Source organism: Malania oleifera, chromosome 1, assembly GCF_029873635.1.
Source record: "Malania oleifera isolate guangnan ecotype guangnan chromosome 1, ASM2987363v1, whole genome shotgun sequence".
NCBI lineage: Eukaryota > Viridiplantae > Streptophyta > Magnoliopsida > Santalales > Ximeniaceae > Malania > Malania oleifera.
This window is the reverse complement of record NC_080417.1, coordinates 146950395-146971421: the sequence shown is the minus strand read 5'-3', so window position 1 is coordinate 146971421 and position 21027 is coordinate 146950395. Positions and strand designations below refer to the sequence as shown.

General features: G+C 36.3%; 1 protein-coding gene across 3 annotated transcripts; it reads right to left on the bottom strand.

The window, feature by feature from the left end:
- Positions 1-2094: 2094 nt before the first annotated feature.
- On the bottom strand, positions 2095-7777 carry LOC131145818 (chloroplastic lipocalin). 3 transcript variants are annotated; one of them, XM_058095004.1, is made up of 5 exons: positions 7598-7777; positions 6028-6151; positions 4464-4703; positions 3709-3999; positions 2095-2480 (listed from the first exon to the last, which is right to left on the bottom strand). In XM_058095004.1, exons 1-5 carry the CDS (start codon positions 7657-7659, stop codon positions 2202-2204), a joined length of 996 nt encoding a protein of 331 aa, XP_057950987.1. In that variant the 5' UTR covers positions 7660-7777; the 3' UTR covers positions 2095-2201. The 3 variants fall into 3 exon arrangements, with proteins under 3 accessions (XP_057950987.1, XP_057950994.1, XP_057950990.1); XM_058095011.1 differs by having other exon boundaries at positions 3709-3960; positions 7598-7754; XM_058095007.1 differs by lacking the exon at positions 2095-2480 and adding an exon at positions 2922-3252 and having other exon boundaries at positions 7598-7740.
- Positions 7778-21027: the final 13250 nt, after the last annotated feature.

The window sequence follows — 21027 nt, the reverse complement described above, 5'->3', positions numbered from 1 at the left end:
GAATGTGGCTCACATTCAAAGGAAAGAAATGAAGAAAATCTGAGAGCAACAATGCAGCAGGAAGCAGTATCTCTATTCTGTCTAAAATTATTGATGGTTTGTCTAAAACTGTCAACAGTTTGGCTCGGAACAGCCTACGCAGATTTTTGAATTTTGAATAATTGGATGTTATTTTGGTTGGATTTCGGAGAGAAACTTCCGAGGAAGATTATATAAACATAGATTACGTTGTATATAGTGTGCTTTTGTGCCTTTTTGTGTGCCAAGGGTGCCAAAGTGCGGTTGAGAGCGTACTTGAGAGGATTCATGTATTATTCATGTAATTTGGATAAGGCGACAGTGAATTCTTGTCGTTTGCTCCCGTTGATGTAGACATTGCCGAACCATGTAATTTTTAGTGTCATTGTTCTTATTATTGCTTTCTTTATTTGCTGTGGTTGTATTCTGCATTCACCATTAGATTGCTGCATTGTTTTGTTTGATCCTTTTACACAATTATATATTCTGCTATGCATGTTTGGGGGGTTTTTACACAATGCAAAATCAAGATTCGAACTTTGGACTTTCCATGTATAAATTTCAAACCTTAATCATTGATAATCCTTGTAACCTAAAAATTATTTCCTTTTATTATCTCAACTATCTCTCTCAAACTAAAAATAAAATATTTGCTTCCTGTAAAAATTCAAAAGAATAATTTATATGAGCATTTGATTCGCAATGGAGAAAAATCATGAAGTGGAAATAAACTTGAAAATTGAAAGTGGACTCTGGCCATTGAAGAAAACAGGGAAAGGGATTAAAAAAACGTGATGGCCAAACAAGTCTCATATTATGGTGAATCCCAAAACATGAAAGCTCTTCGAGGATAATTGTAAGGTGGTTTTTTTTTTTTTTTTTTTTGAAATAAAAATCAAAGTAGTGAGAAGTTAGCTTTAAAAAAAAATTTAATTACTACTCCGTTGCAATGTCCAAAATAACAATATAATATTTCACAATTACAAATAATTAACTGAAAAAACTTAAAAATCTTGTGTATGAAATAAATCTTAAAAAATTAAAATATATTATGTAGAGTCTAAGCCCCCATTAACTCTAGGTCCTGTATCCGCCACAGCTCTCTTCACACTTCTACCATAAGATAGAGATGTTAAGAGAGGAGGTGTTCCTACTTGTTCAAATGATTCAAGATCAAATCTTTCATTTCTATTTTGCAAATCCCTTCATCAATGTTCTTAGTAAAGAGAAATTGTAGTGAAAAGGACATTTAGGTCCCCCATATGAAACTTGGAAAATATTAGAAATTTTTTTTTTTTTTTTGAAGAATTCACCTTTTTATATTTTGTTATCAAAGAAGTGAGAAAAAAAAAATATAAAAAATACCAAATGAATAAATAAAAATTTAATTTTAAACATTGCTAACATTTAATTTGTCTTAATTTTTAATTCTATTAGAACAAATTTGCTTTTTAAATAGTTGACATAGAGAAAAATAGTGGAAATGAGTTTTCTTAGTTTCTTTTCTCCTTTTTTTTTTCAAATAAAATCTTGATCGCGACCCCAAAATATTGCATAATAAACATAATATTAATGTCATCATATGACAGCTCTGATACCATAATTGTAACATACCGAACCTGGAGGGCACGGAGCACTGTATATCATACACACATTTTGATATCATATCTGTTTTAATCATAGCAGCAGAAACATAAAAATCCCTAATACAATACTAGAGTTCTAATACCATCAGAATACACACATATTTCCCCTTAGATCCATAATATATATCCCAAAATACACAAAGCAAAAGCATAATCCTGTCCCGCAATTACTTACCCTCACTACAGTATCTAAATCTCCTCTACCTCGAAGCTTGCTAAGCATGGCTTTTTGGATTTCCTGAAATATTTAAAGTTATTGGAGTGAGACATTAAGAAACTAGAGGAGAGGAAAAAGAGAAGGTGGCCAACTTCTTATGGTCTTCTGAGATGTTAAAATCTTTCCTAGGAAAATAGTCCATAAGCATTTGATCAGAAACACAAAACCCCTCTTCCAGAAGAGCTGTTCAAATACATCCATCTCACAACCAAATTATCAAGAAAAATATTGCCATTAGGGGGAGAATTTGTGTATGCTGCCTCCAACAGTTCTATACATACGGATACAAAAGCACAATGACAATTCAAGAAGCTGCAAAGCTACTTGAAATAAAGCTGAACCAGCTTCTTCAATGTGTCGAATGTACTTGTGAATGGGTTAAGTTCAATGGGGCCCTTCAATTTTAGATCAGGAAACTGGTTGGTTAGAGCCTGTTGCATTCCAGACATGGACATCATCGCTGCTAGCTGACTGTTAGACATAACCTCACAATCCTGCGGAGTGTCCTTGATTTTGCTTGGGTCATACCCGAAGTTTGCCAAGTAACTCTTGTACTTCTCTATAAATTCAGGTCCAGGGTCAGGTGTCCTTGAGTAGATCTGAAATATTGATACCAAAATTTATTGTTAGCAGCCATGAATTAATAGCATTATTACTGCATCCCCTATCAAAATGATGATTAGAGAGTGGAACATATCTAATATGCAGCGCTTCACCGTTTTTATTTTTATTTTATGAAGCATGAACTACAGCAGCAAGTGAGTGGCAAATTACAAGGCTAGCATTGGAGTGGGAAAATGGTAAGCTATGATGAAATGTATGGCAATGAAAAGAGATTGTAACAAGGTGCAAGCAGCTGCATGATGAATGATAATGGATATATGATTGGTTCAGTATCTACAGGGTTGCAGTCTCGAAGATAAAATGAGATGTGAGGTGTAAAAAAGGAATTGTCGAAAGATGGATAAACTTGTATATGGCCTGTGAACTTACACAATCAATGATGGCTTTAAGAAAACCATAGAAGGAAAAAGATGAGGTGAACTGCATTACTGGCCAAGCCTTGAGCCGGGTTGACCATTGACCGCATTTAGAAGTGTTGCTCATGCTTTCTGAATTTTGACCAAATTACAGAATAATTTGATGTCTGGATAAGCTGACCATATACAACAAAGCAATGGTGTTGGTGAGAGTTGACTCTTCATTCAGATGGAGAGAATGATTCAGGGTCCGCTTGGCATTGTAGTTGGCAGTTGCTAGTACAATCAGTTGCTGTTGCAAATCACGGTTGTTGTAGCTGTTGCTATTGGAGGTTGCGAGCAAAAAGGCTAAAATTTGGAGCTTTTGCTGAACTGGTTTTATTTTATTATCCTTTTGAAAGCACCAACCGCAAAAGTTAGTAACATTACCGAACACTTGAAAAAGTTCATTTTAGCATTTGCGAATTGCTTAGAATTACCGAATGCATTAACTGCTGACTGCAACCTCCAAAAGCATTTCAAAATGTAAAACCAACCACACACTTAGTGATGCTTGGCTTATCTATTACTTGCCTTATGTTTGATAGAAAGTAGACCAAATGCTAGCAATATGATTACTAAACTGTAAAATTTCTTAAGTCAAGTTATGGAAGTGAAAATGTAAATTTGACTTGCATCAACAAGAACCTAAATGGGATTTGACAAATTCAACAAATAAAAATGCAATTTCAATCTATTATAAATGCACAAGTTAACTAGAAAAGAAGTCGCAACATAATTCTACCAAGTAATCATATGTACACAATATCTCTATATGTAGCGCTATCTTATTCAAATGAGCAATTACCTGAATAAAACTTCTGTCTTTTGCACCTGAAACAAGCGAAAAACTGTCGTAATCTGTAGCAATCACATCATATGGCTCCTTTGGGATAAAAGGCAAAGTGGGAAAACGAAGAAAACACTTCTCTTTAATCATCTCTTGCTTTTCTAGATCTGTTTCATTCTTGTCCAAATCTTGTTCTGAAAGGCATTGAACGTTTCCCCTTATGCCAGTGATATATCCATCAGGACCCCCATGAACACAGAAGGTATCAACCTGGATAGAAGGTGCTGCCATATCAAATGTATATACACCCTACAAAGAGACCATATGGAATATTTTGAGCATAAGAAATATGTGGGTAAAATGGATTCGCAGAAAGAACCCTATACTGAAAAATGACCTCAAAAAATAAAAGTAATGTAGATCTTGGCCTTCAAGCAAATTGTTTCTTCTGCACACAATATCTATTTAGGAGCATCCAAATTTCACCACTGTTCAAGTCATGCTCACTTCAATAGGCTAGAGCTCAACATCCCTAACAACCAAGCAGTTTATTATCTTAAAAGTGATGGTTTATGGTCCGGTTTAACCAAAATATTGTTTGTGAGTTGGACAGCACTGATTAGCTCTTTTCCCCCTTTTTGCTATGGACCATGTCTATGTAATACTCAAGAGGTGAGAAAAATAGGTTCTTCACTTTCATGTAGACCACTTCCCAAAGCTGAATATCTTGATGACAGGTTACAAGTCACAACCAACCTGCCCTTAGCATTTACCTGAGTGCAGTGGCAGTCTTGTTGACCTTGCCCAGCAAATCCACGTTTCAGGGAAGCTACTTCAAACCATCTACCAGAATATCTGATTGGGTCAAAATTCTTAGCTGTCATACCTCTCATCATCATTAACATCCCACTTTTTTCATCTGACTTCTCATCAAGTGGCAGCGTTACTTTGTTATTTGTGGCACTTGCTAGCAGGTATAAATTATGGTGATCAATTTTATCTGCCAAAACAACCTGCTACCAAGAAAAATGTTATGATCTTCAAAACAGCTAAGGGGCTGTTTGATATCACTATCAAAATTTATATAAACAAAAACTAAAAACTGAAAACCAACAACGTGTTTGGTTAATATCTTTAAAAATAAAATAAACTAAAAACTTAATCAGACAATGCTCATTTTTGTCCTTGAATCAAATAATAATTACAAAAATATGATCAAAATAATAAAAGTAAAAAATAATATAAATATAATATTATAATAAAAACAAAAATTATTATAATTATTTTACTTAATGATTATAATTCAAAATTCACTTTACAATAACAATTTTATCATATTTCACAATTGAACTATAGTAAAAATATTTTGTAAATGACTTATTATTTTTAAATCTTTTAAAATTTCATGTTCATTTTTATTAATTATATTTTAAATTCATCATTTTATTTTATTTTTAATCAAAAAGTATGAATAAAATAAATGATTTAATCTAAAAAAGTAAATTCTAGATGCTAAAAAAACCTAAAATATTCTAACAATAGGTTGCCAAACAACTAAAACCATAAAATATGGTTTCCGGTTTTTTCTCAAATAGTTGAAAACCATCAATAGAATCATAAAACCGGTAATGTAAGCAAACACATTTTCATAATCTATTTTTTTACTATATAGAAATGAAAATAGAAAACTGAAAATAGAAATGATACCAGAAAAGCCTTAAAAATTTTATCCCATACTTCAAAATCTTAGAAATAACCAGAGTGCATCTTTTTACACTAGCCTGCAGATTGTCCAGATCATTTTGTAGATCTCTTATGCTTCCCAGAACTTAATCTTTGAAATTCGTCAGCTATACTGGGGAAGAAACATTGGAAAGGAAACAAGACTGGATTATTACACCAGCCTGCAGATTGTCCAGTTCATTTTGCAAATCTCCTATGCTTCCTAGAACTGATTGTAGAAATTCCTTAGCTATATTGGGGAAGAAACGTTGGAAAGGATTCAAACAAAGCCGGATCAAATGTTGCTCAGGCTAATTTAACAAAGCTGAAGTTTTTGCAATAACTGTTAAGGAACCCATAAAATGATTACGTTCTACCTCAGGTCCTCAATGCCTATATTCTGTGATACTCTTTGTAGAAGAAACAGTGCACACACCAAAGTGAAAAAGTGTAAGTTCTGCCTCTTAACACCTACATTCTGTATTATGTGTAATGAACAGTATTTACACCAGTGTTGCAAATGCAAGTTTAATGTCATGTTAGACCTTCATATCTGAATCAGAACATCTCATAATAGCAATTCATAAAATATAACAGCAAATGGGAACAACTAACCTGGTTTGATTGGGAAAGAAATATACATGATGCAGTGAGCCCAGATAATAAACATCTGACCACAGCCTTACTTGATGTGGGATGCTCAGCCGAGCACCTTAAGGCTGATATGCCTGGACAACCTCTGAAAGGGCAGAACAAGAGCATTTAATATTATAAAATAAAACACAAGAGCTCATTAAACAAGTTGATTTAAGGGAGGGTCTTCAGTGATTCTTTAATCTTGAGAGGAAATAGGAAGCATACAACGAAAGTAGGAAATTTGGCGAGATATAATACTATTGTGTGTGAACTCATCAAAAAGAGGGGAGTGCAACCTCAATGATCCCAAAGTTCAGCAAGTTTAACCATTTCTAATTGGAAACAAACTTACAGGCTGTTTGGTATCACAATCAAAAATTATGAAAATGAAAACAAAAATTTGAAACAAAAACTAAAAACTAAAAAAATGAAATACTTTGGTTAATATTTTTAAAATTAAGATAAACTAAAAATTTGATTGAATAAACACTCATTGTTTCCTTGATCAAATAATTTTTTTTAAAAAAAAATCATTAAAATAATAATAAAAATACTAATTTAAGATATTATAAGAAAAATAAATTATTATAATTATTTTACCTGATAATTATGGATATTTTTATATTTTTAACTATATTTTAGGTCATTTTATTTTAATTTTTGTTAAAAATTCTATATAAAAATGAATGATTTGAATCCACAAGTTTATTCTGGATATTAAAGTACTCTGGTTACATATTGCTAAAACAATAGAAAACAATTTTTCAAATTTTTCCAAAAGAACTGAAACCGACATCAAAAAAGAAAATTAGCATTGTAAACAAATGTATTTGTCATAATCTATTCGTTTATTGTACAGGAACGAAAACAAAAAAATAAAAGCTAGAAATGATACCGGACAGCCCTTAGATTTACATTAGATGCACTGATCATTTCCTCTCTTTTTAGGGCAAAACTCTCAAGCATTAATAAAAAATTTTAAAGCATGACCTTGCACCATCAAAGATGGTTTAAATTCAGACAATAATCTCCGTCAGGTAAACATTAAAATTGAAACATACCCATAATTTAACTGCCATTTATAGCAAATCAACGGCATTTTTGCCATTTCTTTTTTTCTCACGGGTAACCTCTAAAATCAATGAGAATCTTCCCATAGTTATGGGCACCATTTGGTTGCTGAGAAAAAATGAAAAATTCAAAGAACAAAAACCCAAAGAACTCTACTCAGATTAGCCTATTTCAACTAATTGCTTGATTGAGTTCATTTTTTTTTTTACATTATAAAACAAAAGGCAACAGAAAACAGCCTTGACAATTTTTTTTTTTTTTTCCTCAATTTTCTAAGCAACCAGAGGAATGAGATATTCCCTCAAAACCAACAATCGATTACAAAACAAAATGCAGAGAAAACCCAAGAAAACAAAAAATAAAATTCGTAAGAGAAATCAAACGTAGAGCTATCAGATAAAAGCAAGCCAAAAAAAATAGAGAAAAATTATTCAAAAAGAAATATGAAAACCCAGATCGAAATTCGAAAGAAAGGTACCTAGGAAGAACCGGAGAAAGAGAAGGTTGAAAGAGAAAAGGGTGTGCCTGAACAAGAATCATATGGAATTCTTCTGGGAGTTTCTTAAAATAGCTTAGTTGTTGAAACGGCGAAGCTCTTCTGCTATCCTCTTTTTTCAGTGTAGTGATATTTTGTGATAATAATACAGGGTTGCGGTTAATCGGCGTCTGCGTTTACCGCCGACCGTTACTTCATATAGAAACGGTGACGTTTCAAGAAGTACCAACTACCAAGGACGCTGGCCTCTAAAAATTAGTTAAATCTCACAAAAAGTATGAAGTGGTAAATTCCAAAGAATGGATTCAAAATTTTACTTTAATTCATTAATGTTTAAAAAAAATTGGGGTAGTTCAGGATGTTTACTTGCTAATTTTGTTTAATTGTATTATTCAAGTGTTCTTGTCGAGGTATGCACAAAATATTGACTTTTCTTTTCTTTCTTTTTTTGGTAAAAGAGGGCGGTACCTCTATTTATTTATTAATAAACCCTTACTTTTGGCAGAAGAATACCATAGTTACAAGTGAACATCAACCAACCAAATTAGGACAAACAAAATTAAATATAACTAACAAAGGAAAAAAAAAACATAAAAACAACCAAAAAAACAAAATAAAATACACCAAACGAAACTCTAAAGACGAACTAACGACGAACGGAAACAAGACCTCACATATTCATCCAAAGGATACCTTTCAGATAACATGGTAAAAAGGTGTTGTTTTTCGTAGATTACATTATTTCTCCTTTCTCCTTCTTTAACAAGAAAATCAGTAGCACTATTGCCTTCCTTATATTGATGCATTACCATGACATTCACTCCTTCTAATTCTGCCACGAGCTCCTCCCAAAATTTCCAAAGATACCACAAAGTACATATACCTTTTCGAAACCAATCAACTACAATTCGCGAGTCACTTTCAATAATCACATTAACATAATGCAAACATTTACACAAACGAATTCCTTCCCTGATTGCTTTTAATTCTGCACTATTATTCGTACCATTGCCAAAATAACTTGGAAAAACCGCTTTTACTATACCATGGCAATCCCAAATAAATCCTCCACCTCCTGAAGTACCCGGATTGCCCCTACAACTCTCACAATTAAGTTTTATCCACCCTACTGGAGGTTTAACCCATGAAATAATTTTTCCAGGCCTCTCGTAAACTCCCTGATGCTTAATTTGAAACTCATTCAAAATCTTAATGTTCGACTTCATTAATTTTTGAAAAGAAATGGTGCTCTCAGCAATAAAATTAACCCAAAATCGAACACTTCTCCACATCTGATCTGCACTTTGATAAACTCATTCCATTCTCGCTTTACATCTTCGATTCCAGAGGCACCACGTAATCAAACATGGAATCAGTCCGATTAAAATACCTTTAATAGACGATTTTTTTACATAATGGAACCAATTTGCCATTTTATTTTTCCAAGAAAGAGATTGTTGGAAAGGAATCCCCAAAACTACACTAGCCCGACGCCATACTTCTGAAGTCACCTTTCCTAAAGAAAGAATATGATCAATGTTTTCCTGACTTCTCTGAACGCAGCAATCACAAGCCGAAACCATCGATATTCCTTTTGTCTGAATTCTATCATCTACAGTCAAGCATCTAAACCAGGCTTTCCATAAATACATTGAGATTCTTCTGGGTAATAAAGAATGCCAAAACTAGTCATTCCAGAAAAAAATTATCACTTCTGCTCCTCACTGCCTCCCAAGCCGTTTTCGTAGAAAAATTATCGTCCGAGGCAGGCTTCCAGACAAAAATATCCTACCCACTTTTACCCGCTGGCACCTGATGAAAAATTTCCCTTATTTTATCAACACCAATCAATTCCCGTACTAAATCAGAGTTCCAATTATTATTTAGCCAGCAATCCTTAATACACAGTTTCTTGTTCAAAATATTCTCAGTGCTCACAGATAACGGGCCTGATGATAGCCACCTGTCGAACTAAAAAAAAGAGTTCCCACCTCTTACCAAAATTTTAACATTATCCATAACTTCTAGAATGGTAGCCATAATTGATTTACAAAACCGAGAGTCATTTGGTCTCCCCTTCCTTATTAGTAGATGATCATTTCTGCAATATTTAGTTCTGAAAAAATCTGCCCACAGATTGTTAGAAGTGAGCAATCTGAAGGCAAATTTCATGAGAAGAGATTTTTAAACTTACTTAAGATCTCTCAGGCCCAGACCCCCTTCCGAGGTAGGTTTATAAATTTTCCCCCAAGAGCACCAATGTATCTTCCTTTTATCTTTCACCTCTCCCCATAAAAAATTTGAAAGCTAAGACAATTTTCCAAACACCAAAGGCGCACCCAAATATGAAACAAAGAATTTACCTTCCATGAAACCCGTGATTCTCAATAAACCACGCTTCCTAGAGGGAGTGATGTATTTTGAAAGGAATAACGCTGACTTAATCTTACTGATTTTTTTACCAAACCACTTCTCATACCTTTCCAGAGCGTAAACTAAATTTCTCATAGACCTCTTCCCACCATTCGCAAAAATAAGAATATCATCTGCATAGAACAAATGCGAAACCAATAGGGTCCCAATCGGATGACTAAATTTACCAATCCGACCAATCTCATAGTTTTTCCTAAGCAACCTTATCAAAACCTCCTCCATTATGATGAATAAATAAGGAGTTAGTGGATCTCCTTGCCGCAAGCCTCTCATAGATTGAAAAAACCCTTTAAAGGTTCCGTTCATCAAAATAGAAAACCATGGAGACTCCACACAATTTTTTATGAGCTTGCAAAACCTCTCATAGAAGCCAAAAGCCTTAAGTACCTCCAGAAGAAAATTCCAATTCACTCTATCGTAAGCCTTCGCCATATCTAGTTTTATCATCACATTGCCGCCAGCTATTTTTTTTAGTAAAGACTGAACCATTTCTTGAGCTAGTGTAATATTTTCAAAAATACTTCACTCAAGAATAAAAGCACCTTGTTTATGCGAGACCAACTTATCAACAATCTCGGTTAGTCTAAAAACAAGAATTTTGGAAAAAATTTTATAAGCCACAGAGCATAAACTAATAGGCCGGAACTTATCAAAGTTAGAAGGATTATCCACCTTCAGAATCAAAACAATAAATGAAGATGAAAAAAACTTGCAAAGAGTAGTGCCCTGAAAAAAATCCGTTGCCGCATCCAAGAGATCTTTTTTTACAATATAGCAAGATTTATAAAATTCATATCCAAATCCATCTGGTCCTAGATTGCTTTCTTTGGGAGTAGAGAACATCGCTCTTTTAACTTCTTATTTTTTCGGACCAAGGTAGAGTAAATTATTATCAACATCTAAAATTTTCCTTTGAATTAACTTGGAGAGATCACATGGTTCAACCGCTGAAGATTCTGAAAGAAAATTCTGAAAAAAAACAGTTGCCTCATTATGAATTGCTTCCGCACCCTCCAATATCCTTCCATCATTCAAAACCATGCGGTCTATACGACTCTTATTCCGCTTTGATTGATAACTGAATGAAAGAATTTAGAATTTTGATCCCCCTCAATCAACCATTTTTTTTTCTCCATTTGTCCTAAGTGAGATGCTTCCCTCTTCTCCGACACCTGAATCTCCACCTTAGTAGTCAAGTAATCAGCTTCGACGTCCTCAGAAAACCTATTTGTAGTTGATTTTCTAGATATTCCATCCTTTCCTCAAGAGCTTTTAAATTTTCTTCCACTCTCCCAAAGACATTTTTATTCCATGCACGTAAAGCAACTTTAGTTCTCTTAAAGCGAATAGCAAGTTTTAGAAGACCTGAGGCCGAGTCATTCCTGATCCAGACATCTTTAATGTACGACAAAAACATTTCATGCGAACTTCACATATTTAAGAACCGAAATAGGGTAGGGCTATACCGGGAGAAAGACGTATTTGTATACACTACCATAGGGCTATGATTAGATGATTTCCGACTCAGATATTTGAATTGAGCCGAACCATATAGGTTGGAAAAACCATTATTAATAAGAACACGATCAAGCTTAGCCCAACTACGAGCCACCCCTTCATGGCCATTGCACCACGACATTCATGAGCCTGTGTTTAATAAATCAAAGAGACCACAATGATGTAAGCAGTCATTAAACTCCATCATAGGTAATAGCGGTCTTGGATTTCCACCAATTCTTTCAGTGTCCATTCGAATCACATGAAAATCACCCATGACCAACCAAGGAAAATCTTATTGGCACTCCTCCAGTTGCCGCCATAACTCTCTTCTTTCAACATAGGAAAATTTGACATAGACAAAACTCACCAAAATTCTTTATCCATCCTTAAAAAACCACCTATAAATCTTCTGAGTCATGATTGAAATCACCTCAAAGGCATCTATATCCTTCCAAAATAGCCACAATTTACCGCCCTGATTTTCATTAGATATAAAATGATGGTAATTCAAAAAATTACCCAGCATTACCATCTGCTCCTCAGCCGCGAACGGTTCTGAAAAAGCAAACAAACCAACATTAAACTTTTTAATTAGCATCTTTAACCTGCCCAACCCCCTAATATTCCAGAAAAGAATTATATTCGTCATAAATTTAATTTATGCAGTCGGATGAGAACCCTTTGCGATTTCCTCACTGAATTTTTTACGAAAATCCATCCCTGCCCTATATCAGACTCATACATTTTTTCTTTGCCCTTTAAAACTGATATTTCGCCTTCCTCCCTCTCAGATGAATAACCCCGAGCCAAATCCTCCTGTTGCAAACCTTGGTCCCGACCTTCAGTCAGTTTAGAACTATCTATGTGATCCACTTCCTCTTGAGATAGAGATTCATCATTTGAAACTCGAGGATCATCATCACATCTGACTTCTTCACACTACCCTTCATTCCTCTCTATTGAATCTTCATTCCCATTATTTTCTAATGCTTTCTGCAGTATATCAGAGTTTTGCCTTGCATGATCCCCATTTTCTTGAACTACAAGAGTTTGCGTTATTTCAGGGCCCCTATCATTAATCTACTTCGTCATATGCACATTAGTGGGTCCTGCTTCTTGCACCACCTTCTTTGCTCCTTTATCCATGTCGGAATTGGTTTCTATTACACCGTCATTAGTCTTTGATTTCCATGTATTTTTTTCTTTATATTTTTCCTCCTCCCTTCGCTTCTCTCCCACCCTGCAAACAATCGAGGTATGTCCTTGCCGGCAACATTTAGAGCAGAAAAAACCCATCTTTTCATGTTTGGCCTCTTGACAAATACATTATTTCGAAGATAAGACAAGAGGAAATCCCTTTACCTACTCCATTGTTAGGTCAACTTCCACGCAAATACGTGCCCCCGATGCTCTCGTACAATTAATTGTTGCATTATCAGTTCCAAGATAACGACTAAAACGAGTTGTTATAATTTGAATAAAATTCGTTCGATAAAGATGCATTGGTAACCCTAGTAAGAAAATCCATTGAGGAGCCAATGGGATTCTTTTTTAGTATCAAAATCCTTTGTCCACTTGAATTTTCGAAAAGAATTGTCTTCAATAGTTCTACCTTCCCTTGCCCAACCATATAGAAAGTCATGTTCGTTTTTCATGTGAATTAACACGTGATAATCATCCATAACACTAATCGTTGGAATTTCCGTCAAACCCCACGTTTTCACAATCAAAAGCCGAATTTTATCAATAGATAGACGATTCCTCAAAAATTTCATTACTAATGCAAAACGAAATTCTTCCTCAGCCTTAACCATCTCTGCTTCTGAGAAAATAAATCCCAATTCCCCATTGATATTAACAGGCAATCTCATGGGAATTTTGAACACAGGCATCTCCATTTTTTTACTCACAATTTGCGCATATGACTGCACTCCGGGACTAGCCTGGACGGCATTCCTCGCCGATGGTGCTACCATCGGCGGGGGACGACACTACATTGCAATATATTGAGATTAAAACCAAACTTTTCTAAATAGAAAATAGACTGGCCAGCATTGTTTGGCAACTCCCTGAGCAGCGATGGCTTGTAATTTCCGTGGTCTTTCCTCGACGGTGACGACTCGCAGTTTTTGGCACAAATCGTTGTTCTGTGTTTCCCCTCATGTGTCTCCTTAGAAAAATAACAAAACCTTGAGTCTTGGCGTTCGCTTCACAGGGAAAAGCAGTGACAGAGACAGGAGAAAACACAGCGGTGGCGCTGGCAAGCGGCTAGCCGAGCTAGAGAGCGAAGGTCGTCGAAGGTGTGTGTAAGGTGCCGAAAAAATAGTCGCCGCCGGCGAATGATCCTTCTTCGAGTGCCTCGTCCTCCGACCCAGATGATGCTTCAATGGAATATGGAGTGGAGCACTTGCTATGGAGCCGGCGACGGAAGTTTGAGAAATAGAGGCTTCAGGCAGACTCCGCGACGCAAAATAAAGAAGCTTCTGTGCAGACCAGAGAAAGATAGGGTCTGTGACGACGAAGATCGGAGGAGATGAGGAAAAAGTGTTTGCGACGACCGGAGAAGAGGAAACCAGACGAGAAGCTCCTCCTTTTTAACGGAGGCTATTGGCTACTGGCTACTGACTAGGGCCGAAGGGGCATTGTAGGGCGACGAATCCGACGCATGCAGCCGGAGAAGACAACTCTCTCATCGTTCGCAACTGTGGCTAGACTCGCGGATCATCCTCTCCAACTCCGTCGTCGTTTGCGGAGGTAGGAACTCACGGCGACAGTGACGCCGGAGAAAGAATAGCGCTCCAGGCCGTCGTCGTCTTCCTTCGCGACAGCGGCTAGGGTTTCAGTTGCAAAACTCGCACAAAATATTGACTTAGCATTACTCATTAATATATCATTAATTTATATTTATATTTTTACATGTTCGTCTTTTTTTTTTTTTTTTCTATTCAATTAGTCTACGAAGCTCCAATTATGAAATGAGAATTTTAAGTGCATAACATTTATAAGTCTTTCTTTGTATAGAATAATTTTTCTTAATAATATAAAATCTAGCTTATGATTTACCACCATTTGAAAATTTTCATAGATCTTCTATACATTAAACTTCTAAGATCCAACCTCCTTGCTCTCAAACTCAAGATTACACCCTTTGCATTAATTTACTATCCGAGTTAATTCATATTATGATATGGATCGAATAAATAGAATGCACAGCAAAATAAACAACAAGTAAATACAAACACAACCAGAATAAGAACAACAGTAGATTTTACGTGATTTGGCGAAGCCTACATTCATGGAAGTAATGACACACAAATTTCAATATGAAATCACAATGTACACAATACGCTTCTCAAAATGATCTCACTCCTTCAATATATGCCTAGAATAACATAAATAGAAGTTCCTTAGAGATTTCTCTCTGTTTACCCAACCACCCAACGTTCAAAAAATACAAAATTTAGAAAAACTGCTCGCAACCCAGGCGCCTTTCATCGACAAGTTCAAGGCTTCGTCGACAATCCAAAGAAGACCACTCGTCAACGATAGCATGTTTTCATCAACAAGTCTAGAATTCTAAGATTTTCCTGTTCTCGGTATTTTCTTGTCGATGATTTCAGAACCTTCATCGACGAGTCCTTGTTGTCTTCTCATCGACGAACACAGGACATTTGTTGACAATCTCCTACTGTGTTGCCCTTTTATATTTTTCCTTCTTCCTTCTTTGCTTAAGAAAAACAAAGTATAAGAGCCACAAACAACAATCTCCACCTTTGAGATTATACGCCCCTTAGGAGAATTCCGAAAAACATGTTCAACTGCTCCACCTTGAATTTGTAAATGCTTGGTTGGGTATGTCTACCTTCTATAACTTCTTTGAAGTAACTGATTTCGTCAGAATATCCACTGCATTTTCAGACGTGTGAACTTTCTCCAACACAAGCTCACCCGAAGCAATCAATTCCTGAACTCTGTGAAAGCTCACATCAATGTGCTTGGTTCTAGCATGGTATATCTAATTCTTCACCAAGTAAATGACACTATGACTATCACAATCACCACACCATCTTGCTGTAACCCCAGCTCTCCAACTAAACTAGTAAGCCATAAGGCTTTCTTTGTAGTTTCGGCAACTACCATATATTCCGCCTCAGTCATGGATAATACTACCAGAGATTGTACCATGGATTTCCAACACACTGGTCCTCCAATAAGGGTAAACACATATCCCATTGTAAACCTTCTGTCATCTATATCTCAAGTATAATCAGCATCAACAAACCCCATAACTGAAGGATAACCTTGTTGCTTGCCGAGCATGATGTCATATCTCGATGTATCCCATAAGTATCTAAGTATCCATTTGACGGCTTCCCAATGTTGCCTTCCTAGATTAGAAAGAAACTTACACGCTCACTGCATGAGCCAAATCTGGCCTCGTACACACCATGGCATACATCAAAATCCCCACAGCACTAGCATAGGTGACCTTTGACATGTCCCGGATTTCCTCATCCGAACTTGGGCAATCTGCAGTAGACAACTTGAAATGATTAGCTAGATGTGTAACACCAATCTTGCATTAATCATGTTAAACCTCTCAAACACCTTTTGTACATAACCGCCCTGAGATAACCATAACCTCCCTGCAGTTCTGTCATGGCAAATCTTCATCCCAAGTATTTTCTTGGCTGAACCAAGATCCTTCATGTTAGATTCCTTATACAACATGTTTTTTAACTAATTCACCTCAGTTATATCCTTTGCAGCTATCAACATGTCGTCGACATACAAAAACAAGAAAATAAGAGAACCATCCTCAAGCTTATTCACATATACGCAATAGTCATACTTACACCTTTTTTAGCCAATCTTGATCATGTAAGAATCAAACCATTTATACCATTGCCTTGGAGACTGTTTCAGCCCATAAAGAGATTTCTTCAACCTGAAAACAAAATTTTATTTTCCCGGTTCAATAAATCCCTCCGGTTGTACCATGTAGATTTGTTTCTCCAAGTCACCATGAAGAAATGTCGTCTTCACATCCATTTGTTCCAAATGAAGATCGTAATGAGCTACCAACCCCAACACAATTATGATAGAAGTATGTCGGACCATTAGAGAAAAAATCTCATCATAATCTATGTTAGTACCTGCTCATTTTCACACACACACACACACACACACACACATATATATATATATATATTAATAAATAAAAATCAACATCACACTTCTCACATTCCAACTCAGCAGGTCACAATCTACCTAGACCCGTGGGTACCAGGGATACATCAAAACATACAGTAGAAACCTACGCAACAGAAAGTATAAAATCATATACATTTCATCATAATGTGCAATACAACATACCAGAGTACTACAATCACTATCTCTCCGTATATACATTCCAAAAATGGAATCTAGGGACAATTCCCACAAACCCAACTGTCCCTACCAAAAAAAAAACTTACCCTTCCAAAGAGGACAACACTGCTCTAGATCAGCGGGGCTTTTCCCACTCTCCTATCAAGGGCTCCTAAAAAGTTAATGAAATATAGGGGTGAGACACCTCTCAGTAAGGAAAATAAACTAATACTAGTATGTGGATAAGTATTTCGTGTTCTACATATATCATACATAACATAATCAGTACTATTTATCAAATATGGGAAAACATAAGTATATCAAAACATGGCAGAACATACTACATTCTCATAAACATTTCCCATCTCATATCATAATAATAATAACATAAAACAATCCTGGTAGGTTAGCTGGCTGTTGTCATGTATTACCCCCACATGACTGGGTTGTGTGGCCCGAAGGCAGGACCTGACAATGGTTGGCCGACCACTGCCAAGTCAATAATCTAGTCTGTAGGTCCGATGGGTCTACCCAGACTGGTCCGTACACCAAGGGTGATAACAGTACACTTCTTGAAAATAACCACATCGACCATCCAATTTCACACCACTCCGTACAGCGGTGTTAACACAGATATCATGATCACGAAGACCATGGACACATAGCAATAGTATCGTGCAAGTGCTAGCCTAAACCAAGCAAACCAAGTTCTGATATCATATACATATACTAAAATCGTGATACATAGATATCTCATATCATTCATTTTCTCATCATTCATATCATTTGCATATATATATATATATATATATATATATACATGTATCATGAAAATCATCGGCCCGTACGCTGGTATTACACATTTTAGCGCAGCCTGTACGCTAGCAAATCACATCACATAGCACAGTCCGTACGCTGGCAAATCTCACCCACATAGCACAGCCCGTACACCGGCAAATCACATCACATAGCACGGCCCGTACGCTGGCAAATCACAGTCACATAGTACGTCCTGTACACCGGCAAATCACATCACATAGCACGGCCTGTACGCCGGTAAATCACATAAAAATCTCGGCCCGTACGCCGGTTTTCCATCATAAAAATCCATATCATCCATATTCCTAGAAAACAGTATATCACAACATTTTTACTCATGCGACACAATAGATTTTCCACATATTCAACATATGATCATTTTCACAGTATTTTACAAATATAAAACATATATATATAAACATATACATTTTCCATAAATCAAATGATAAGTATATATATATATATATATATATATATATATATATATAAGCATTTTCTCAAAAACAGAAACTAGTTTAGTTTATCCTCTTACCTGATTCCTGGAAAGCTCCTAATAAAACTGCCCCGCACCCGCAGAGTTTCTAATTCAACACCCTAAAAATGAAAAATCCCAAAAGTAAAGTTCAGTATTTCGAAGCATACAATATTTTCCTCAATTGCCAAAAACTCAAATATTGAGTAGAAAGTTTTTACCCAAAAGCATTAAAGTTTAACACCTGAGGGGTTCCCTGACCAACACCCTGAAACTGAAAACCCTCAGTATTAAATTTTAGTATTTTCATGCGCACAACATTTCTTATAACTAGCACAATACCAAATATGGCTTAAAAAGCCTTACCTTAATTCTGGGATGATTTCCAACTAGCTTTCTCCCACGATCCGCTCCAGCAGATTTGAAGAGAATTCCATCAGGAGCATCGTGGTGACTTCAGATTGTCGATCTGGCATAAAAATAGCCCAAAAACGAAGAGAGAGTGAGCCGAAGAAGAGAGAGAGAGAGAGAGAGAGAGAGAGAGAGAGAGAGTGTGTGTGTGTGTTAGCTTCTTTGAGAAGCTTAAATTATCCGGATTTTCGTATATATAAAACAGAGGATTTCGTTGACGAGCCCGTTCTTTGTTGACGAGTCCTTCATAAATTTCGTCGACAAGACCCTGTATTCGTCGACGAAATTCAGGCTGCCTCAGAACCCCTCTCAGTATTTTCTCATCGACAAGGCCCTGTGTTCGTCGACAAATTCTCTTAAGCCTTCGTCGACGAATCCCCTGTATTCGTCGACAAAGTCCTGCTGATCCCCCCTTTTTCCGTTAGTCCTTCCAAAGTTCAATGTCGTCAACGAACGCGAAGCGTTCATCGACGTAGTTGATGGCCTCCTTATGTTTCCGATTTTCATCTCTCTTTTCTTTTATTATTTAACTACCATTTGATTCGGGTTGTTACAATCTATCCCTTTCTTTTGTGAGTATTCTTTTTCCACCAATCATGCCTTGAATTTCTCTCCTTCCTTTTTTGAAATTGCCTCTTTATTCCTATATACCCATTTGCAACCTATCGGTCTCTTCCCATCTGGAAGCTCTACCCAGTCCCAAGTTTTGTTCTTATGTAGTGATTCCATCTTCTCAATCATAGCTCTCATCCACCTATCTTTTTCCTGGTCGTGCACTGCCTCTTGAAATGTAGTTAGATCATTACAACAAGTAAGGAAAGCATAAGATACTAATTCTTCAAATCCATACCTTAATAGAGGTCTGATAGTGCGTCTAGATCTCTATATAGAAATATCGTCGACTTGCTTGTTTCCTGAGCTAGAACTCCCTGCAACCATAGGACCATGATCATTTCCGTTGCTCTTGGCTTCCAACTCCACCTACACAACATGTTCATCACTGCCTCAGTTTTTTGGCTCCTATTTATTTTCTTCATACTCTTGAGTATGCTTCACCATAGCCTTCTCATCAAAGACTACATCCCTACCGATCACCACCTTGTTTTCCACTGGGTCCCATAACTTGAATCCCTTCACACCTTTTGGATATCCCAAAAAGATGCAATAACGAGACTTCGGGTTAAGCTTAGACCTCTCCTCACTAGACACGTGGACATAGGCTAGAAACCCGAATACCTTAAATCTGGAGTAGTCTACTGCATTTCCCATCTAAACCTCTTCTACCACTCTACCCTCTAGTGATGCCCTTGGTGATCGGTTTATCAAAAAACAAGTCATACTAATTGCCTCGACCTAGAAGTTCTTTGATAACCCTACATTAAGCCTGATACACCGAACCCTATCAGTAAGAGTTTGGTTTATCCGTTTTGCCACACCATTTTATTAAGGTGTTCGGCAAACTGTAAAATGTCTCTTGATTCCTTGCTCCACACAAAACTCCATAAACCAAGAATCAGCGTACTCGGTCCCATTATCCGACCTCACCCATTATCCGACCTCAAGTATTTGATTCTCCTCTCCGTTTGGTTCTCCACTTCAGCCTTCCAAATCTTAAACTTGGAAAACATATCTGATTTGTGACACATGAAGTATACCCAAACCTTTTGTGAGTAATCATTAATAAAACTCACATAAAACACATGTCCACCCTTTGATGCAACTCTAACTGGGCTCCAAACATCTAAATGCACATAGTTAAGAATACCTTTCGTCTTGTGAGTAGCTGATATGAACTTTGCCTTGTTTTGTTTTCTAAGAACACATATACTGCAAAAGTCCAACTTACATGATTTCAAGCCCTTCAAAAGTTTCTTCTTGTGTAGTTCCTTCATGTCGTGTTCCCCCATATTTCCAAGGTGCATATGCCACAAAATGGTCTCATTTGATTCAGCATCCATGGCTGCAACTCCACCTACAACGATAGTTCCCTGCAACATGTAAATATTCCCATCCAGTTTCTGCCTTTTCATTATAGTCAGATTACCTTTCCATACCATCAAGATTCCACCTTTGGACTTGAAATTGAAGTCATTACAATCCAAAGTGCCAAGAGATATTAAACTCTTTCTCAACTCAAGTATATGTCTTACATTACACAATGTTCTTATAGCACCATCAAACATTTTTATCTTTACATTTCCTATGCCAACAATCTTGCAAGAAGCATCATTACCCATAAGAACTGATCAAGAATTCACTAACCTGTAAGTGTTGAACCACTCCTTGTTCGGAGTCATGCAATAAGAACATATCAAGTCAAGTATCCAAGAGTCCATTAGATTATCTGACCCCGCTGAAACTGATAGAACATCACCATCCGCTGAATCTTCTTCTTGAACAACATTTA